This window comes from Pleurodeles waltl, chromosome 3_2, assembly GCF_031143425.1.
Source record: "Pleurodeles waltl isolate 20211129_DDA chromosome 3_2, aPleWal1.hap1.20221129, whole genome shotgun sequence".
Classification (NCBI taxonomy): Eukaryota; Metazoa; Chordata; class Amphibia; order Caudata; family Salamandridae; genus Pleurodeles; species Pleurodeles waltl.
In genome coordinates, this window is record NC_090441.1 from 69,815,729 (window position 1) to 69,838,994 (window position 23,266).

The window sequence follows — 23,266 nt, forward strand, 5'->3', positions numbered from 1 at the left end:
GGAGTGCTGGTTCTTAACAAGGCAAGATAACCATCTATATGGAAGGGTTTAGTCATCCAGGTTTTCTGCATACAAATGACATCAATAGAAGAAATAAAGCTTATCCAATCAGGGTTTCCAAGCTTTGTGCGGGCACCGACAATGATCCAGGTGGCCAAGGAGAGGCCTTTCAAATGGTCCTTAAATTTAGGAGCCGTAGAAATAGGAAGAGTAGAGAAAATAGACCCCACTTCTGAATGCATTGAATCCCCTTCAATTCCCAAGTTTGGGTTTGAATCCCCTTCAATTCTTAGGTTTGAGGTTGGTATTGCTGCTGCATCGCCTTCTTGCATTCCTGGCACCACAACCATCGGGAGTCAGTCAATCATAACCACATTGCTTGATGGCTGAAAGCTATTTGCCATGGATACATTTGGCTGATATTGAACATATGACAAGATATCTAGGGGGTTTTGAGGTGAATTACAATTATGCTGAATTAACATTGCTGGTTTTTAGAAAAAAGCCAAGTGGCAGAGCTTGAATTCCCCCATGGCTTCCTGCTAAATAGTTCATGCACACTAATAAAAATTGAACGAATCCAGGATCTTTCAAATTAATCACTATGATGTTGTCTTTGGTAGTTTTTCTCAGTAGGCCAACCCATCTCATCCTTCGAGCATACAGGTTTTACTGTTTAAATATCCTTGATGTATAGCTTTTGCACGTAACCAATGAGAAGATTTTCTCATCAAAGCTTCAGTATCTTCCCTGTTATTCAGTGGTAAAGGCGGTACAATTTCTAAACCCAACACATATGGCGTGCTTTCCGGTGGTAACTGCAATGTGGCTTCTGCATGCCTAAAAGAGAAAGGAGGGGACCCGGGCTCTGGAACCTAGGAGTGTTTCTTGGATTTGATTCTAAATGTTGATGGTTGGTCGGGGACACAACACTAGAGGTCCCCTACAAAAGTCATATGCACTTTAGGCTTATTTATCCTGGTATTTGAAGCCAGAGGGAGAGGTGATAGTCGTAGTTACTCACCATTACTTGGGACACCTGGGTAAAATCATTGTGCATCATCCATCTTGTCTTTAATTAGTGTTAGTATCTTCCTCTCCAGATTCTTACACAAATCTTTTAGCATAGAGTTAATTTTAAGGACTAAGCCATCCAATAAGTTTTTCCCCAGATTCGTACAACTTGATGTTAATATAGCTTTTTTCTGACTACCCTTAGTGGCTTCAGACTGGATATTTCTGCTCCTTTTCTGTTCGACAGTTGTTCCCGGTCTTTTTCTTTGCTTTCCTTCACTCTTTGGATGGGAGGAAGGTCTCCCAGTTTGAGAGATCTTCACTAATGCCAGCTATCTCTGTGCTAAGGTGAGGTAATTCCACCACTTGCGTTGGCAGGTCATTTACATTTGTGCTCCTAGTAAGTAGTGGGACTGAGGTTTGAGGAGCTTTCTTATAAGTGTTACCAATTATTACTAATGGCTCCAAAGGTGTTTTTGAGTCAGTTTCTTTATTGCCCCTATTCTTTCCTCCACTTGTTCTAATTCTGTGTCAATGACCCCATGATCGAGGATTAATAGTTTGTAAATGATGGCTGAATGGGAGGTTGGGCGCTGTCTTTTTCGTTGGTAAGACAATTTTCCTTTTCTCCATAGTCAATTGAGCTTCATATATACTTCACCTCCTGCTGATGTAAGAGTTGGCCCATTAAAGATCCAAGACCTCTAGCCAAGAGGGGTGGCTCGTCCTCTTCGGCCCAATGACTGGCCAGGACAATCCCGGTCTTGGCCCAGGCACACACTTGCATGCGACCCATGCTGCGGCTGTCCCTCAAGCACTTTATAGCACTGGTCGTGGCAGAGGGGGTTGGGGGTTTCCAGCCCCTTCTCAGGAGGCTGTGCACTCTGGGACTTACAGTCCCAACCAGAAGTCCTTGCAGCAAATAATGTCGTCCCACACCATGGGTGTCCCTCAAGCACTTTATTGCGCTGGTCACGGCAGCAGGGGATTGTGGTTTCTGGCTGCTCCTCAGCAGGCTGGGCACTCTGGAACTTAGTTTCCCCACCAGAGGTCCTTGCAGCAAACAATGGCGTCCCACGCCATGGGTGTCCCTCTAGTGCTTTTTACCGCTGGTGGCAGCAGGGGAATGGCAGTTTCCAGCCCGTCCTCAGAAGGGTGTGTACTCTCTGACTAAGACTCCCCAGCAGAAGTCCTTGCAGCAAACAATGGCGTCCCACACCGTGGGTGTCCCTCAAGCACTTTATAGCTCAGGTTGCGGCAGCAGGGATGTTGGTTTCCGGCCCCTCCTCAGCAGGCTGTGCACTCTGGGACTTAAAGAGTCCCCACCAGAAGTCCTTGCAGCAAACAACGGCATCCCACACTGTGGGTGTCCCTCAAGCACTTTTTAGTGCTGGTCGCGGCAGTTGGGGATGGCAGTTTCCAGCCCCTCTTCAGCAGACTACGCACTCTAGGAGTTACAGTCCCCACCAGAAGTGCTTGCAGCAAAAAATATTTGTCAGGGTGGAACTCAAGTACACCCCAGATTAACCTATGCTTAACCCTTATAACCCTCTGGTAGCTTGGCACAAAAACAGGCTTAACTTAGGGCCAGAATATTTAATATTTATGCAGCACACAAACGGTAATAAAGTGAAAATACAAAACAAGAAAAATCCCACCCCAATTTAGAAACATAGGGTATACTTCAATACATTATTTAACACCAAAACAACAACAATCCATGTGCATATGCAATTTTAAAAATAGTGCTTAAGAACACAGAGCCAATTTGGTCATGCTGGACTGGAACAAAGTTAAAAGTTTAGGCTGACACGATGGAGCACTGGCCAGTTAGAGAGACCATGTTAGGCCCACTGAGTACTGAACCTTATGTCTTTGGTGTGTTGTTTGCGTATCATTGCTTTGCGAGGCTTCGCATGAGGTGGCGTCAGTTCCGAGGAGCTGCGAGGGCAGCAATGCGAGATCTTGCATTGAGTTGCAGCGCGCTGCGTTGGTTCTAATGAGGGTAGGTTGCAAGCCCTTGTGGGGCTTTGCTTCGCTCAACATCAATCCCACTGAAGCTCACAGCTATGTGGCAAGACCTTGAAGGGCTTTATGATTCACGCTGGATTTGGCAAAGACCTCTGCAGGGCTGGCAGAGCTCCTTCTGATGGATACAATTACCTGTGGATTCCTCACCTAATGAATACTCCCATGGCGCCAGCATTTGACGGAAATCTTCTTACTAGTCTCTGCACGTCGACGAGGACGTCACTCTAGCCCACGCGACGCCGTCTGACGTCATACAGGCAATAAGAAGTCCTCGCCGACGTGCCGATGACAGTTCCCTTTTTTCCGTGCATTCGAAACGGTTATCTTCGAGGGAGTTACTGTTACCTTCGTGGTTACAGTGTATTGTCTGCTGCGTAGTCTTCTCTGCGGTAACAATGTCTCAGAGGAAGTCGGGTTTCAAGCCCTGTCGAGAGTGTGGGGGCAAGATGTCAGTTACAGATCCTCACTCCGACTGTCTATGGTGTTTGAGCTCCGACCACGACGTCTCGACTTGCGATTCATGTCAACACATGAATCCGAAGGCCCTCAAAGAGCGCGAGGCCAAGTTATTCATGGCAAAGTCAAAGAAGAAGGAGAAACATCATAAGAAGTCTTCTTCGCCAAGGTCTCACCGGCGTCATCGAGACTCCCGGCGCCGTAGAGACTCACGACGTCACTCCAGCAAGGAGTCTCGTTCGAGGTCACCTTCGGCTCGGCGTCGGAGGACTTGGGAGGTCAGCCCCACGGTCACGCCGCATCCATCGACGGCGTTGCCCTCTCCGGCGTCACCGACTTCACCTGGTCAGGCGTCAGTGATTGAGGTGGTGCAGCCTCTTGTGTTTTCTCCGGCGTCGCAGACGTCGAGGCCGGCGTCGGGGTCGCCCTCGATCCAGGCACCCCAGTATCCGGCTTTTCCCACTCCTGGAGCCGATAGTACCGCGTTTCTTAATGCGATGTATACCATCTTTCAGCAGATGGCTCCAGGAGCTGCTCCGGCTGTTCCTTCGGGGCCCTTGGCCTTTTCGTTGGGTGATCCTGCGCCTCTTCGGCCGGCACCCTTTATGCCCTTTCTCCCTTTTGGGAATGTGGGCTCGGCGCCGGTGCCGGCGTCGGTGGCCGCTCCGGTGGCTTCGGAGGTTTCGGCCCCGGAGGTTGCCCCTCCGTCGAAGTCAGGATTTTGCCCTGTGACTCCGGTTGGTCCATCGGCTCCAAGACCTCGTCCTCCGGCTCCTGCCTCGGCGCCGAAGCTGCCTGTGGCGCCGGACGCGGCGTCAGATGCTTCTGGAGATCGGCGCCGTTCTTCGACGTCGGCGGAGGCCATGTCGACTCCGCGTATCGAGGAGAGACTTCATTCGAGGAGGCGTGCTCTCCGTCTTTTAGAAGAGCAAGAGTACCAGCGAGTCCTAGAGGAGGGAGAGATTGAGGACTCTGACGGACTGCATGGTCTGGATACAGCCAGTGGGCTGGACACTTCCCCTGAGTGGGACCTTTCATCTCCAGGGGAATATACGGAGGAGGCTGCTTCCTTTCATGCTGTGGTGAGGAAGGCAGCGAGCTTTTTGGACCTGCCTTTGCCGGTGGCAGAGGCAAAGCAGAATTTGCTGACAGAGGTATTGCATCCGGCCTCTGCTGCAGCTGAGCCTCTCTTGCCATTTAATGAGGCTTTGCTGGATCCGGTGTTGGAGGTGTGGAAGAAGCCGGTGTCTTCCTCGGCCGTTCATAGGGCTGTGGCCAGGAGGTATCGAGCTGCACCATCTGACCCTGGCTTTCTCTCTAGACACCCTACGCCGGAGAGCTTGGTGGTGCAAGCCTCCTGTTCCTCAAAGTCAGCGCCTGGTTCCTTCCCGACGGTGCCTGGAGACAGAGACTCCAAGAAACTGGATGCGCAGTCCAAGAAAATATTTTCGTCATGCAGTTTGGCGTTGAAGGCCACCAACGCCACGTGCATTCTGGGGAGGTACATCCATGCGCTGATGGATGATATTTCGTCTTCATTCACGGAGCTTCCCCAGGGTCTTTTGGATGTGGTCTCGGACGCCCAGGCTGCCGCGACCCAGATTATCCAGTCTGGGCTGGACACGACCGACTCGGTGGCCAGGGCGATGGGCACGGCTGTGGTGGCAAGAAGACAGGCCTGGCTCCGAAACTCAGGGTTCTCTGCGGATGTGCAGTCGACCCTGCTGGACCTCCCGTTTGATGGGGACAGACTGTTTGGAGCCAAGGCAGATTCAGCCTTGGAACGATTTAAGGAGAGCAGAGCCACAGCCAAATCGTTAGGACTGCAAGCTCCTTCTTCCTCTGCCTCTTCTAGAATTTTCAGGAGGTTTCGGGGATTTGGGCGTGGCTCTTATTCCTCTTCCTTTCGGGGGAGGTTCCAGCAACCCGCCTCTTCCCTCCCCTATAGGTCATTTAGAGGGAGGGGGAGGGGTGGGGTCCGTACCAGAGGAGCCTCTCAACAGCACTCTGCCTCTTCCTCGTCCTCTGGAGGGGTGCAGCAGGGGAAGCAGCCTTAGGCTTCCACCGTTTCCCACTCACTCCTCTCCTGTAGGGGGAAGATTACAGCGTTTTCTCCACAAGTGGAAGTCTATCACAACGGACACTTGGGTTCTCGGCATTGTGGGAAAAGGCTACGCCCTTCCCTTTCGGGAGTTCCCGCCCCTCATCCCGCCCCGCCCATCTTATTGTTCAGAAGAACACCTCCTGTTGCTAGAACAGGAGGTTCAAGTCCTCCTTTCAAAGGGCGCGGTAGAGTTGGTCCCAGAGCAGGAAAAGGGTCGAGGTTGTTACTCAAGATACTTCCTGATTCCCAAAAAGGATGGTCAGTTGAGACCAATCCTGGATCTGAGGATCTTGAATTGGTTCCTCAAACAGGAAAAGTTCAAGATGCTGACCCTAGCACAGGTGCTTTTGGCGTTGAACAAGGAAGATTGGATGGTGTCTGTCGACTTGCAGGATGCTTACTTTCATATCCCGATACTCAAGTCGCACAGGAAGTATCTCCGGTTTGTGGTAGGGTCGCAGCACTATCAGTTTGCGGTCCTCCCGTTTGGTCTTACTTCAGCACCTCGAGTCTTCACAAAGGTGATGTCAGTGGTTGCGGCGGAGCTCAGAAGGAAGGGGATAGCAGTATTCCCTTACTTGGACGACTGGTTGATCAAAGCCAAGTCCCCGGAGCTTGTGTCGCATCATCTGCAGTCAACAACCCAGTTGTTGTTCGACCTGGGCTTTTCGGTGAACGTGCCCAAATCTCACCTGGAGCCCTCTCAGCGCCTCCTGTTCATAGGGGCAGTACTGGATACAACATTGAGTCGAGCCTTTCCTCCGCCTCAGCGGATTCAAGATATTCAGGAATTGGTTCCAATGTTTCGAAATGGAGCGGTAGTTCCAGTCCTCAAGGTCCTTCGTCTGCTCGGTCTGTTCGCCTCCTGCATTCTGTTGGTCACGCATGCTCGCTGGCACATGAGGGCTCTTCAGTGGTGCCTCCGAAGGCAGTGGTCTCAACACAAGGGAGATTTAGAAGGTACTGTCAAGATCTCCAGAGATGCTGCTGTGGAATTGAAGTGGTGGATTGCGGGCAACAATCTTTCACAGGGGAAGCCGTTCGCGCAGTCGCCACCAGTGGCCACGGTAATAACGGATGCCTCCACCCTAGGATGGGGAGCTCATCTGGGGGATCTGGAGATCAAAGGGCTTTGGTCTCCAGAGGAACAGGTGTTTCATATCAATCTGTTGGAGTTACGGGCTGTACGTTTGGCTCTCAAGGCCTTCCTCCCATCCCTTCGTGGTCAGTCGGTACAGGTCCTGACGGACAATACTACCACGATGTGGTACATAAACAAACAGGGAGGAGTAGGGTCGTACCTTCTCTGCAGAGAAGCTCTTCGGCTATGGTCCTGGGCAAAGGACCATCAGATTTGCTTGGTGGCAAATCATCTGGCCGGGGTCTTGAATGTACGTGCGGACAGTCTCAGTCGCCAATTCTCGGCAGACCACGAGTGGCGTCTCCATCCAGATCAAGTCTGTTTAATCTTCCAGATGTGGGGGTTTCCTCGGATAGATCTGTTTGCCACTCGGGAGAACGCGCATTGCCCGTTATTCTGCAGCCTCCAGTATCCGATGCAGGGAGCGTTGGGGGACGCGTTTCAGATAACCTGGTGCGACCAGTTGCTTTACGCGTTTCCCCCCATACCCTTGATTCCTCGAGTGTTGAGGAAAATTCGCCAAGACCGGGCCCAAGTCATCTTAATAGCTCCGGATTGGCCAAGGAGGGTATGGTACTCCGACCTTCTCCAACTCTCACTGTGCCCTCCGCTCCGTCTCCCTCTCAGGGCAGACCTCCTCTCGCAGTCGCAGGGGCAGGTTTTACACCCCAACCTCCAGAGTCTGCACCTACATGCTTGGAGATTGAACGGGGCAACCTGAGTTCCTTCTCTCTCCCGCCTGATGTAGTGGATGTTATCTTAGCGGCCAGGCGACACTCCACTAAATCTATCTACGCTAATAGGTGGTCTAAATTTGTTATGTGGTGTGGAGAGAGACAGATTGATCCCTTACATGCTCATCTGTCACATGTTTTGTCTTTTGCACTGTCTCTAGCGCAGAAAGGTTGTGCAGTAGCTACCATTAAGGGTTATTTGTCGGCCTTGTCAGCCTTCATTTGTCTTCCAGACCAACCATCGTTATTTAAATCCCCTATTGTTCTCAGATTCTTGAAAGGTCTTCTGAATCAATATCCTCCAAAACCATTCGTTATGCCTCAATGGGATTTGTCCTTGGTCCTGACTTTCCTTATGGGGTCCCCTTTTGAGCCTATGCATTCTTGCCCCTTAAGGTATTTGGTTATTAAAACAGTATTCCTGGTAGCTATAACATCTGCAAGGAGAGTGAGTGAGTTGCAGGCCTTATCGGTTAAACCCCCTTATATAACGTTTTATGGGGATAAGGTGGTGTTGAGGACCAAGGCTGCTTTCCTTCCGAAGGTTGTTTCACCCTTCCATTTGGCTCAGACAATCACTTTGTCCACGTTTTATCCTCCGCCTCATCCTTCAAAGGAGGAAGAAAGACTACATCGCCTGGACCCAAAAAGGGCGTTGAGCTTCTATATCGACAGAATGAAGGATATCAGGCTGGAGGATCAGCTGTTTGTCGGATACGTGGGCAAGAGGAGAGGAAAGGCAGTCCACAAGAGAACACTCTCCAGGTGGGTTGTTCTTTGCATTAAAATCTGTTACTCTTTGGCAAAGAAGGATCCGCCTGAGGGCATTAGAGCTCACTCCACCAGAGCTAAGTCGGCCTCTTCGGCCTTGGCCAGGGGTGTTCCTGTGGTTGACATCTGCAAGGCCGCAACTTGGTCGTCCCTTCACACTTTTGTGAAACATTACTGTTTGGACTCTGAGGTCAGAAGGGACGGTCATTTTGCACGGTCAGTGCTGCAGGATTTCTTGGTTTGACCATTTAGGCACCCACCGCCGGGCGTGGTACTGCTTTGGGACTCTATTCATTAGGTGAGGAATCCACAGGTAATTGTATCCATCAGAAGAACGAGTTACTTACCTTCGGTAACGACTTTTCTGGTGGATACATTAGCTACCTGTGGATTCCTCACGGTCCCACCCGCCTCCCCGTTGCCTTTTTGGTCTCTCCAAGCAATCCTTGAGTGTGCTCCTTTTGGTCTTCAAAGTTGCAATACATTTTGCATGTATGATATTTGTATATATGTGTATATTTATATATAAATCTATATATATATTGGGTATATACATGATTCGTATGTATAAATATATTTATTTGTTTAAAAAAAAAAAAAAAAAAAAGGTTATATTAAATCTACAGCTATTTTATTGCAATGTTGTGTGATTTACAATATTAAGAGATGTTGCTTTGCTCTTTCATTGCATTGGGTTATTATTATTATTCTCATGCACGTAAAAAATGTTGGTACTGTCATCGGCACGTCGGCGAGGACTTCTTATTGCCTGTATGACGTCAGACGGCGTCGCGTGGGCTAGAGTGACGTCCTCGTCGACGTGCAGAGACTAGTAAGAAGATTTCCGTCAAATGCTGGCGCCATGGGAGTATTCATTAGGTGAGGAATCCACAGGTAGCTAATGTATCCACCAGAAAAGTCGTTACCGAAGGTAAGTAACTCGTTCTTTAGGCTCACTTCCAAGGATACAGGACTGGAGGGGCACCACTTGAGGGGTTAGGACTCACAGCAGGCAAAGTCCAGCTGCAGTGTTCAACGTGGCTGGAGCCTTTTCTGTCCCTGAGGCTCTTATCAGGAGGCCAGCCAGCTAGCCCTTGGAGTCACACTGGCTGTCCTGGATTCAAGGTAAAGGTCCAGTCATTTTCACTCAGGCAGCAGGGCAGTTCTTGCAGCATGGTTGCACAGCACTCCTTCTTCCGAGGGTTCCACAGATCCAGAAGTGTACTGAGGAGTTAGGTCTGAGGCTCCACTACTTATATTTGGTGCCCACTTTGAAGTCAGAGAAGCTTCTAGACTCCTCCCCCTCCCCCAGAGGTGTCTGGGATTTTCTGTCTCCCTGCCCGGGTCTCAGCTTATCTGGGATCACAAAATACCAGTGTGAAACCCTTTATGATTATGATGAGGCAGTGTGTTTGTGATGTACAAGTGTGATAGGTGACAGTTCTTCCTCCTATCAAGTCAGAGATCGCTCATCCTACCAACACCAATTCCCCCTTTGTCTTACTGTCTGGGAGCAATACACAAAGGCCAACTGCCAGCTCCTCCTGGTAATGTGACCCAGGATACACCCGACAAGCCCCAAATGGCTGGGGCAAGAAAATGCCAACTTTCTAAAAGTTCAGAATTGTGAATTAAAATCCAACGTTACCATTAAAGAGAGTTTTAAATTACAATTCTTTAGAGACCAAACTTGTATTTCCGACTTGCTCCCAATTGAAAGATATCACTTATTACCTGAAATAGGGCAACCCAATGTTATCCTATGGGAAAGACAGGCTTTGCAGTAGTGAAACACAAATTTAGGAGTTTTTTTACTACCAGGACATGTACAAGTCAAAGATGCATGACCAACTTTTTAAAATATACTAAACTCTGACCTATGGGCTGTTTAGAAATGACTATGGCCCTCATTCCAACCCTGGCGGTCGGTGGAGAAATGGCGGTAATACCGCCAACAGGCCAGCGGAAAGAAAAAGTGACAATACAAGCATGGCGGTGACCGCCATGCTAAACCGCCATTTCTCCACTCTGACCGCCAGGGTGGTAATGAGCGCTGGCCTGGAGACTTTGGTCTCCAGACCAGCGACTGTCACAACACCGCTGGCGGTATCACGACCCTGCATACCGCCATGAATTTTGTGGGGTTTTGTACCGTCACGAAATCCATGGTGGTAGGCCCTATCAGTGCCAGGGAATTCCTTCCCTGGCACTGATAGGGGTCTCCCTCACCCTCTTCCCCCATACCCTGAACCCCTACCACTCCCAAAGGTGGCAGGACCCCCCTCCCCACCCCCCCAACTTCGACACACCCCCCTACATGCACACAGACACTACCACAACACATACCCACCCACATACTAACAAACATTCCAACAGACACACAGTCATACACGCACACATACATACAGACATACATGCACACATACTCACAGACATACAAACAGACAGACACGCACACATTTCCAAACACACAACACCCCTGCATGCATACTCGCACTCACACACCCCCTCTACACACTCACACTCACACCCCCATGCACGCACACAACACACAACACCTCCCCACCCCTGTCCCCTAACAGACGATCACCTTACCTGGTCTGGTGATCCTCTGGGAGGGAACGGGATCCATGGGGGCTGTTCTGCCGCCTGCACCCCGTCACCAGAACACCGCCACGCCGAATCATGGGACGTAATTTGGTGGGCGGTGTTCTGATGACGTGGCGGTGGAGGTGGAGCAGCCTCCACTTCCCCGCCGACCGCCAGTATGGCTGCTGGCGGCTCTCCATCTAAAAAAGGATGGAGGGCTGCCAGCAGTCACAATACGCTGCGCGGAAAACCGCCTGCACTGTCAGTCTTCAGCACGGCGGTACCTCAGCGGTCTTTAAAAAGATCGCTGCGGTCGAAATGAGGGCCAATATGTATTCAAAAGGAAACTTTAGGCTTGGCAAAATGTTTATTTTTTGCCAGGTTGAAATGGCAGTTTAGAACTCCACACACAGGCTAAAATGGCAGGCTTGAGCCACTTTTTAAAAGGCTACTTAAGTGGGTGGCAGAATAAGTGCTGACCCACCAGTAGCATTGACTTCATAGGCCCTGTGTACATATAGTATCACTTTACTAAGAACATACAAGCAAATTAAATGTGTCCATTGAGTGTAAGCAAATTCTACCATGTTTAAGGAAGAGAGCACAAGCACTTTAGCAACAGCTAGCAATGGCAAAGTGTGCAGAGTCCTAACACCAGCAAAAACGAAGTCTGCAAAATCAGGCTTATTGAAGGCAAAATGTTGGGGGAAACCACACTAAGGATGTCAGGTCCAACATCCACCAATGATCTGGCATGCCTAGAGACAATGGCTACAAAACCTGTGGCAACGGTTTAGCTGAGTGATATACCTGGAGGAGGGTGTAGCCCCAGGACAATGGAAAGGTTCACACCAGGTAGCCTATCTTCCACCCAGCAGAATGGGTAGCTCTATCAAGTGTTGTCCCATTGTCTTTTTGACCATTTATTGCAGCTTGACACCTTTGGGTTTGGCACCTTTTAGCTCCTCTTCATTTCCTGCATCTTGCTGCCTTGTGGAGATGTCTCCCAGATAGGACCCAGATAGTCCCATGATAGAGTTGCCTGATATTACTTATCTTGTATTCCTAACTAACCATGGTTCTCCATTGGTCAGATCCATGCTCTAGGAAACATTCTGTGATGCTCAGGTTCTTCCAAAGGAGCTCTTCTCCATATTGGCATACCTCTATTTGGCATGACCAAACCACAGCAGAACTGCACTGTGGTTCTCCCTCTATCTAAAGGCAGTCAAAAAATCTGGAACCGTCCGAAGCTCACTCACCTCCTTCATCAAACACTCCCCTGTTTGGAGACATCCAATCATTCACCTGCAACTACTGACACCCATCCAGATTTGGCATAAGTATCATTGGTGACCTCATCCTTCGGACAAACAAGAGACAATGTACCTCCAAGTTTCTTGAACACAAGAGACTACGGCCTTATAACTGCACACCACAGAAGGAATGAGCCCTAACTAAATATCCCATCCCTACCACCAGAGTGTAACGCAGTGTGTCTGCAAGGGCCAAGGCAGAAAGCTGCTTCACTTTAACAAATCATTCCCTACACTACGGTCTAATTCCATATGGCTGCATTATTCAGGAATCAGTAAGGTCATCCTCACTAGGACACTAATGCAGTGTGTCTATATACCTTGGTGGGAGACAGTGTCTCTGCATCAACCTTATGCCTGTCCCAGTGCTGTATTTGCCCCCAGCATCTGAGAGCTTTACCCCCACTAAGGGCGTGCATAATGCTGAATTGCAAAATGTGATGATAAACTCCTGTGAGACATATGTTTGCCAGGCTCACAACTGTTAGTGCATCCTTGATAGCCCTTCTCAACCAAAACGCATTCTCTACCTCATTTCTCTTTCTGTCTCGTTCTCAACAGTTTTATCACCAGGAAGAATCGACAGATTTGCAGTGACCCTGAGAAAGAGTGGGTGAAGAACTACGTTAACTACCTGGAAATGAACTAAGACGATCTGGAGCACGTGCCATGCTGAGAATGGGATCTACGAGTCACACAGCATGGACTGATCCATGGATCCACTGCAGATCACCGTTCTGCATGGGATCTCAGAAGCAGCTCTTCTTTCCCTTGGTCAACCCTGGCCCGCCTGCCCTTCCCAAACAGAGGTTTTGTTGCAAACCTCCTATCTATGCAGTTTGCTTAGTGGGTGAGCCTTGCATTGTCTGCACAGCAGAATACTTGACTAGCTTCAGAGAGTGAAATAGAGGCCTCAGGCATTAAGGGCCAGATGTAGGAAACGTTTTGCATGGCGCAAACTGCCAAATTTGCAGTTTGCGCCATGCACAACGCGCATCGCGATGCACATTCCCATTTTGCGAGTCATTACCGGCTCGCAAAGTGGGAATGTGACTCGCAAATAGGAAGGGGTGTTTCCCCTTCCTATTTGCGATTCGCACCACAATGCAGAAATGCTTTGTGACCGCGAACGCGGTCGCAAAGCAATTCGCAGTTAGCACCCATGTGAAGTGGGTGCTAACTCATTCGCAAAAGGGAAGGGGTCCCCAGGGGACCCCTTCCCCTTTGTGAATGGCTCTCAAAATATTTTTTCAGAGCAGGCAGTGGTCCCATGGACCACTGCCTGCTCTGAAAAAATGAAACCAAATGGTTTCATTTTCCCGAGTGTATTGCAACTCGTTTTCCTTTAAGGAAAACGGGCTGCAATACAAAAAAAACCTGCTTTATTAAAAAAGCAGTCACAGACATGGTGGTTTGCTGTCTCCAGCAGGCCACCATCCCTGTGAGTGCAGGGAATCGCAAGGGAGTCGCAAATTGCGACCCACCTCATTAATATTAATGAGGTGGGTCTTTGCGACCACCTTGCGATTCGCTGATGGCGTCAGGGACACCATCCTGCATATTTGCGAGTCGCAATCCCGTACTTACCTACATCTGGCCCCAAGAGTGGTGTCTCAGAGAAGACAAAGCTGAGTTTTATGATATAACCCTTTTTCACCATTTACTAACAGACTCGACCTGGTTGGGCCAGTCACTTTGATTGCCAGGCTCTATGTTATTAGCAGAAGTCAGGCAGTGCTGTTACTACATTGTGAGATATTTCAAAGTCAGTTCTTCAATATTTAAGAGATTTCTACAGATCTGGGTAGAAGAGGAAAGTCCTTCACTGCACCACAGTATAGAAAACGATGCTCGGTGACAGCATAAGGGCATTTGATGGTTTGTCAGCTGACTAAGGGCCTGATTTAGAGTTTGGCAGAGGGGGTTACTCTGTCACAAAAGTGATGGATATCCCCTCTGCCGTATTACAATTCCATTATAGCCTATGGAAATTGTAATACAGCGGACGGGATATCTGTCACATCTGTGACAGAGTAACCCCTCCGCTAAACTCTAAATCAGGCCCTAAGCTTTTGTTTGGGTGCAAGTGGAATATTTGTCATGTTAAGGTTGCTGTTTTGTGAAGATCGACAGTCAGTTTTGCTTGTTGTTTGGCTGAGAAGAAATACTTACCATAGACGGTTGCATTGTTTCTGAAGAAAACGTAGGAACTTTAGCTCACTGGAATAAAGATAGCACCTGACCAACAAAGACTTATATTGCATCTGAGTGTCTAGAAAATGTTGTTTTCTCAAGAGTGGATACCTCCCCTATTTTTACCCATAAGGTATGTGTGTCTGAACAAATCTTTTTTCGACTGGGAAGGGAAATTATCTCTGTAGGGAATGGCCTTTACTTAGGGCCTCATTATGAGTTTGGGGGACCCACCATGGGACCGCCAAACTCACATGGAGGACGCCACCGCCATGTAGGTGACATTCCCCCTGAGCGTATTACAATGTTTCCGCTGGGCTGGCCTGCGGGGACATTGCAATCCACGTTCCCGTCAGGCTGCCAGGTGGGAATAGTGTTATGATATTGGCCTCGGCTCCCCCAAGGGAGCCGAGGCCAATATCCTAACACTACAGCACCCTCAGAATGCGCACTGTCTGCAAAGCAGACAGTGCGCATTTTGACAGTGCTGGGCAGGGGGCCCCTGCACTGCCCATGAGATGGGCAGTGCAAGGGATCCCTGAGGCCTCCGGCACTGGCTTTCCACCAGCCTCCTCCACCTTGCCATGAAATGACTGGTGGAATGAGAGGTTGTAATCAGCCAGGCTGCACTGAGTTCAGCGCTGCCATGGCTGGTTACAAGCCCGACCGCTGTCACCCCGTCAGGATCTTTGATCCTGGTGGGAATGACTGTCTTTTGGTGGATTTACCCGCCAATTTTGTATTGTTGCGGTCGGACCGCCACAGCCGCTGCAGTCTGACTGCCACCATGGGGCTGGCAGTCCTAGGACCGCCAGCCTCGTAATGAGGCCATTAGCGTCTGGAAAGTACTTTGCTTGAGAGAGCTTTGCTCTCTCAAGGCATGTGTTGGATGTGGGTCTGCAGATGGAACCAGAACACTCTACAGGCCATCTAAACAAGTGATCATGCAGCACTCTATGTGGGTGAAAGTGACCACCAACTGAAGTCAGTGTGTTGGGTATGAAGAAGGCCTGTTTGTGTGAAATGGGAGACTTCTAATTTAATTGGTGTGAGTACTTCAGTGGTAATTTTTCAGTGCAGTTCCCACCACTGGAAAAATGCATCGGTTTACAATGTCACAGAGCGTAGACCCCACTTTGTCCTGCTCACTTTATTACAGCCAGTGGGGTAGGTGAAGGGGTGAACATGCTAATGCACAGTAAGTAGGAGGGAAGTGTGGACTGTCTTAGACAACCTTCTCTGCCCAGACCCGACAAAAGTTCTGTCCCACTACCTTTAATCCTGACAAGCAATGGAGTGGTCAAGGTCGCCCGTGAACTAGGAAGGAGAGAGTTTAATAAAAAGAAAAGAAACAAATAAATGTGACCTTGTGTAATGAAGTTGTTGCTCATGTAAAGCGCTCCAATACATTGGGGTCGCGTTCACGCCAAATAAAACTGCAAACAGTAATAAAAATAAGGCTTGCCCCAGTGCCTAAGTTGAGCTGGTAAGGGCTACTGGCACCCATTTTTGAGGAGTGGTACTCATTCTGTATCGTTCACATTACACATATAAACATATTTCTTTTTCAGAATTTAATTCCACGTATTGATAATTTCAGGCACAAAAACAATACAAAATCAAAATATTGTTCCAAAACTGCTTAAGCAATTTAATCCCTTGAAGAAGTCTTTGTTTTCTAAGTTTGTCTTTGTTTTCTGCAGCTCTCTTGGAAGAGAAAGTAATCCTTAAAGTCTGCAAAGGGGGAGTCTGCGGGTGGGGGCTGACGCAGTATGCACGTGTGGCTTATGGGCAGCAAATAAGCGCTTTCATGTTTTTCTCAACTCCTTCTACTGCCGTCTGTACCTGTGGCATCCTCCCACAAGTATGACTTTTTAAAGTTTTAATAAAAACACATGAGTAATGGTAATGTTCACTGACTATTGGTTGTTTTTCTCTTGATCGTTTTTATATTAATGGCTCAAAGAAAGTGTGTGTTGAGTAATCAGTCATTGGTTACATGCCATAAATGGGATGAGAATACAAATAAGGGATGCAATTTAACATCATCCCTGCATCACAGACGCACGCTCAATGGAGGTGAAGATTAAGGAGATATCCGCCATCTTGAAAGCAATGTACTCTTTGTTTAAATATTCTGGAGCTCATTTGCAGGTGGGGGTCGCCGACTTTCCGATGACACCGTGTCAGTTGGTCCTGCCATCAGAAATTCCTTGCCAGCAGTCGATCTACTAACGGATGACACAAAGACATCGGAAGGCTATTCTGAGTGGACGTCCAACTTTTTGCTGTTCACAACCACCATGAAAGATAAGGTGGTCGCAAATAGGTGCAAGCATAGTTCTCACCAAATCAAAAGCTATTGGCTTTGCCAATGTGTTTTAGCCATATTATACACCATCCTGGATACTGTTCAGCATGGCTAAAAGTTATTGGCAAAAAGAAGTGTGCCATGGAGTAGGATGGAGTGGCATGGCATAGTGTTGTGGTGTGGAGTGGCACAGATAAGAGTGGATTATCATGGAGTGGTGTGGAGTGAAGTGTAGTGTCATGGAGAGGGGTAGAGTGTTGTGGAGTGTCATGCGGTGTTGTGGAGGGAGTAGAGTGCTGTATCATGGAAGGGCATAGAGTAGAGCAGAGAGTCACAGAGTTGAGTGGCAAAGAGTGGAGTTGCATGGAATGCAGTGGCATAGAGCAGAATGGCAAGGCATAAAGTGAAGTAAAGTAACTTGGAGAGGTGTGGAGGGAGTTGCGTAGAGTGGAGTAGAGTGTCATGGAGTAGAGTGGAATGGAACAGAGTAGATTGTCATAGAGTGGAGTGGCATAGAGTGGTGTAGTGTAGTTGAGTGAAATTGCAAAGAGTGTAGTAGAGCATTGTAGAATGGTGTACTTTAGAGTGGAATTGTAAGGAATAGAGTAGACTGTCAGAGTGGAGGGGCATAGAGTGTCATACAGTGAAGTGGCATAGAGTGGTGTGGAGTGGCGTGGAGTAGTGAAGTGGCGTAGAGGGAGTTACATAGAGTATCATAGAATGGAGTGGATTGTTGTAGAGTGGCATATAGTGGAGTAAAGTGTCAGAGAGGAGTGCAGTGGAGTAGGGTAGAGTGGCATAGTGTAAAGTAGAGTGGCCTACAGTAAAGTGTCATAGAGTGCAGTGGAAGGGCATAGAGTGGGGAGCATAGAATACAGGGGCATGCATGGAGTGAAGGGGCATAGTGGAGAGGGGCACTCAAATGCCCGAAGGCGTCTTGGCGCTGAAAACAACCATTGACTTATGTGATTCCGGTGGAAGAAACCTGATTGGCCAATCAAAATTAAACCTTGCTAGCTGTGTGGGAAAATAGTAAAGTTTTAAGCAGTTTTCTGAAACCCATAAAATTAGATTGGACCCTCAACTGATCAGGCAGGTTGTTACATAAATGCGCTATCATATACATAAACCTTCCACCCGTTCTCCCCTCACCCGAGCCCCACTCTCCCAGCTAGATCTCCTAAATTTGCACACCTTGATCAACCTGTCATTGGAAGATCTTAACAAATATGCTGGAGGAATACCAAGTGAGATTTTCCTTAAAATATTCAGGAGCAGCGCCATATAGTGTTTTATGAACGAGACAAAGGGACTTGAACCTGAATCTTTTCCTCACAGGCAGCCAATGTAGCTCTTTTAAGGATTAGAAAACAGACTGGAATTGGAGTATCTTTTTCAAAAGTCTTGCTGCTGCATTCTCAAGGCATTGCAACGTATGCAAAGAGTACTGATGAGCCCCCAAATAAAGGGCATACAATAGTCCAGTCTAGCCAAAATAAGAGCTGTAACCACTTTCTGGAGCTCAAACGGAATATAAAGCAGGATCTCCCTGATCCTACGCAGTAAATAGAAGCAGAAAGATGCTAGTTTGTTTATTTGTGGATTAAAGGACGAACCGGCATCAAACATGCTATCCAGATTTTTCACGGTAGATACTGGAGTTTGAAGGGGGCCCACGGATTAAGGCCACCAAGCCTGATTCCATGAGGGTGAATTCTTCCCATACAAAAGGACCTCTGTTTTTGTTGAATAAATCATCAATATGTTTAAACTCATCCATTGTACAATAGTCCCCAAACTTCTATAGAACCTTAAAGTTGTCTCAATCGTGTCGTTAGCAATGGAAGCAATAAGCTGTGTATCATCAGCATAAGTTATGGGGGAAAAGCCAAAGGAATTAATTTGTCTTGTTAAAGGAGCCACATAAATATTAAAAACAGTAGGGCTGAAAGATTAACCCTGCAGGATTCCACAAGGCAGGGTAAATGATGTTGACCTCAGTTCTCCCACAGCCACAAATTGTTCTCTCTGTGACAGAAAAGAGCAAAACAGCTTTAAGGCAGGACCTCCAATACCAATTTCTGCCAGCCATGCTATAAGAATTTCATGATCAACAGTATTAACCACAAAGCTGCCAACAGATTTAGTAAGATCATGGCTGCCTTACCTCCACTATCCAGTATACTCCTCCCTTGGTCGGTAGCCACCACCCAGGCAGATTCCGTACTGTGATTGGGCCTAAACCAAATTGTGCTGGATCTTACACTTGGTTCTCTTCTACGTACTTAGACAAGGTGACCTTCATAAATTTTCCTAACACCTTTGCTGGCAGAGACATAGAATGGAGTGACATAGAGTGCAGTGGTGTAGAGTAAAATGGTGCAGAGTAGAGTGGCATAGACTGGAGTGGTGCAGCATAGATTGCAGTATCGTAGTGTGGAGTAGAGTAGTGCAGAGTGGGGTGACGCAGAGTGGAGTGGCGTAAAGTGGAGTGGCGCAGAGTGGAGTAGTGTGGTATAGTGTGCAGTGGCATAGAATAGATTGTTTCAGAGTACAGTGAATTGGTGTGGAGCGGTGCAGGGTAGAGTGCAGTAGTGTAGGTGGCGTAGACTGCAGTGGTGTAGATTGCAATGATGTAAAGTGCAATGGTGTACAGTGTAGTGCCAAACAGTGCATTGTTGTGGAGTGCAGTTAAGTGGCAAAGAGTAGAGTGCTTCAGAGTAAAATGCAGTTGCATAGAGTGCAGTGGTGCAGAGCAGAGTGGCATGGAGTGCATTCGCGTAGAGTGCAGTGGCATAGAGTAGTGACATAAAGAGACATGGCATAGAGTTGAATGGTGCAGAGCAGAACAGAGAGGCCTAGAGTCAGTGACATGAGTGCAATGATGTAGAGTGCCATCCAGTGCAGTGGCGTAGAGTGGAGTGGTTCAGAATAGAGCAGAGTGGTGTAGAGTGGAGTGGCGGGGCATAGATTGCAGTGCCGTAGTGTGGAATGATGTAGATTGGGAGGAGTATCATTTTGTGGACAGGAGTGGCATACAGTGGAGTGGTGTAGAGTAGAGTTGTATAGAGTAGAATGGGACAACATAGATTGTAGTAGCATAGAGTGGAGTGGCCCAGAGTGGAGTGGTGCACAGTGCATAGAGAGCAGTGGCATAAACTGCAGTGACGTTGAATTTGTTTCAGAGTAGAGTGAAGCAGCACAGAGTGGATTGGTGCAGGGTAAAGTGCAGTGGCAAAGAATAGAGTGTGGTAGAGTAGAGTGGAGAGGCTTAGAGTGCAGAGTAGATTAGAGTGGTGTAGAGTGCAGTGGCCCAGAATGGAGTGATGCAGAGTAGAGTGGCATAGAGTGCAAAAGCATAGAGTGCATTGGAATAGAGTGCAAGAGAGTTGCTTAGAATAGAGTGCTATGGCCTAGAGTGCAATGGTGCAGAGTAGAGTGGCATTGAGTGGTGTAGACTCTAGTGCTCTAGTGACGGAGAGTACAGTTTTGCAGAGTAGAGTGCTATAGAGTGCAGTGGTGTAGAATAGAGTGTTGCAGAGTACAGTGGTGCAGAGAAGAGTCATATACAGTAGGATGGCAAATAGAGCAGTGGCGTAAAGTACTGCAAAGTATAACAGAGTGGCGTAGAGTGCAGTAACAGAGTGCAATGGTGTAGAGTAGAATAGTGTAAAGAGGGCAGTGAAGTATAGCAGAGTGTTGCAAAGTGCAGTGGTGTAGAGTGGCTTAAAGTGAAGCAGCAGAGTAGAGTGACTTGGAGTGCAGTGTCATATGATGCAGTGGTGCAGAGTAGATTACAGTGGCTTACAATGGATTGGTCTAGAGGGGAATGGTGTGGAGTGCAATGGCTTTGAGTGGAGTGATGCAGTGTAGAGTGGCATAAATTGTGGCAGCGTGCAGTGCATTGGTGTATAGTGGTGTAGAGTAGAGTGGTGCAGAGTAGAGTTGAGTAGCATAGAAAGCAGTGGCGTTGAGTACAGTGGTGTGGAGTAGAATACAGTGATGGAGAGTGCAGTGACAGAGTGCAATGATGTACAGTAGAGTAGATTGATAAAGAGTGCACTGGTGTAGGATAGATTGTTTCCAAGTAAAATATAGTGGTGCAGAGTGCAGTGGTGCAGGGTAGCTTGGCGCAGTGTGCAGTGGCAAACAGTGCACTGAATTAGATTAAAGTGGTGTAGAATGCATTGGCATTCAGTGCAGTGATGTGGAGTGCAGCGGTTACAGTAAAGTGGCATAGAGTGCAGAGTGGTGCAGAGTAGAGTAGAGTGGCATAGAGTGGAGTGGTGCACCATAGATTGCAGTGTTGTAGAGTGGCATAGTGTGGAGTGGAGCAGTCATACAGTCCAGTAGTGTACAGTGCAGTGGAGTAGAATAGTTAGCCTCAGGGTAGAATGAAGTGGCATAGAATGAAGTGGTGCAGGGTAGATTGGAGTGGTGCATGGTAGAATGCAGTGGCATACAGTGGCATAGAGTGCAGTGGCACAGAGTAGAGTGGTGCAGAGTGCAGTGGCAAAAAGTGCAGTGGTGCCAAGTAGATTAGAGTGGTATAGAGGGATTTGGCGTAGAATGCATTGGCATAGAGTGCAGTGGTACAAAGTAGAGTGCAATGGCATAGAGTGTAGTGGCATAAAATACAGTGTTACAGATTAGCATGGTATATAATTTAGTCGTGCAGAGTAGAGTGGTGCAGAGTAGAGTGAATTGGCCTAGACTAGAGTGCAGTGGTTCATAGTAGAGTAGAGTAGCATAGACTGCATTGGCATATAGTAGAGCAGTGTAGAGTCCAAAGGCGTAGAGTTCGGTGGTACGGAGTAGATTGCAGTGATGCAGAGCAGAGTAGCATAGAAGTGGAGTGGTGCAAAGTAGAGTGTGGTGGAGTGGTGAAGAGTAGAGTGGTGTAAAGTGGACTATGCATGGTGTAGTAGCACACTTCCATTAGAAACAGCATATGTTCAATTGAAGTTACCATTACATGTGCAAAGACATACAGTTTTACTGATCAAACTATGCAGGGCACAAACAATAATATGTGGAAATGTCATCAGCTAATGTATTAAATATTTTTTTATTTGTATTAAAATATTTTTGCTACTGCACTTTAGAATTATCAAAAAACGTGCTTAGTTTATGCTTTGCTGATTCATTCTGAAATAGCTGCACATTTCATTTACAAACATTACAATTTTGTTCTGTGCTAGAAAAAAATAACATATAATGGCCCACCTCCAGCACAGCCCCAGTACCCAGCATGATTGTCACATAAATCCTCTCAATTTGAAGTCAGAGAAAGAACAGTGAACACCAAGTGCCCTCCTAAGGCAGAGCCTGACATTTAACCTATGTCTCTAAATGCACAACAAATGTGACAAGATAACAGCAATATTTAAAAGCCTATTTACAGAACGGAGCACTGGTGGAAGAATAGAAGGGGGCCTAGTAAACAGGCTATGCTCCATGGAAAGGACAAACTCAAGATGGACAGTCTAAAACAAATAAAGCCAGGATATAGAAAGCAAGCACATGTGAGTTACAAACCACAAAGCCACTGGTGAGCAATAGGCGGAATGCATTCCCAGGGGATTTTTCCGAATGTCCCAGAGATGTCTTTAGAAAACCAAACAGCTGCGCTGTCTGGTAGTCACGACTGGAGGGTGAAGCACTCAACAAGAAGAGAATATATCCTTTACACTTCTAAAGTCAAACTTCTCCCTTGGATATGTTATTTCTGAATGACTCCATAATTAAAATGGAGGGTTATTGAAACTGATCTTGTGGCAAAAGATGCATCAAGGTTCTCTCCAGGGTTTCAACTACAATCCCAAATGCTTGAAAATCTGAGAAATTATTCTAACATATGTTTAATGCAAGATTAGATTGTCATATATTTTATTATCTCCTATGTCACTTTAGTTGTTATTTTAAATAATTCAAAGAGCCAACGCCCTTGTGAATTTTGATACATGAGAAGAAGTCTTTCTCACCCTAACTAGATACATTAGGACAGATGTTAATAGAAAAATCACAAGGGATATATATAGTATTTCATCAGATATTAACAAATCTTTCAGGATCAAACTTGAACATTTCTGCTCAACGTCTTAAAACATATTTTATGGTGTACAAAAAGGATGGTTAAAATTGTGATTTGCTGAATTTTTATTGACCATCAAAGTTTCCTTTCTTGTAGAGCTCTTCATACTCAAACTGTCTTCTGTCACACACTTCTCAACCACAAAAAACCCACTGCTACTTTTGCAAGTGACAGAGATAATATGTGAAATGTTATTGCAACGATTCTATGTAATTTTATAGAAATACAAATTATTATGATACCATTACTAAGAAGTCATTTCACCTTTACTGTTTAGAGGAAATTTGCAAGGTGAATAGCATTTACCATTTCGTAGAAACAAATCCATGGAATGCCTTATTTTGTACAATTGAATTTTGCATGATTCTTTTTAAGGTGCAATTGCAATTAATCTTGAAAACAGTTCTCTTTATTAGCTTTTCTTTATTCATACACCCATATCTATCTAAAACTCCAAACCCTCCCTCCTTTTTTCTGGAAGTATGGTGGGTCATTTCAGGGGAAATCTTTTA

General features: G+C 47.2%; 1 protein-coding gene across 1 annotated transcript in view; it reads left to right on the plus strand.

Annotated features, from left to right (window-relative positions):
- LOC138286474 (C-C motif chemokine 5-like) overlaps positions 1–16,258 on the plus strand; it is a 32,182-nt gene extending 15,924 nt beyond the window's left edge. The window contains exon 3 of the mRNA XM_069226769.1: positions 12,718–16,258. Within this exon, the coding sequence (XP_069082870.1) occupies positions 12,718–12,805 (88 nt within the window). The 3' untranslated portion in view covers positions 12,806–16,258. The remainder of the gene's footprint in view (positions 1–12,717) is intronic.
- The last annotated feature ends 7,008 nt before the right edge of the window (positions 16,259–23,266 follow it).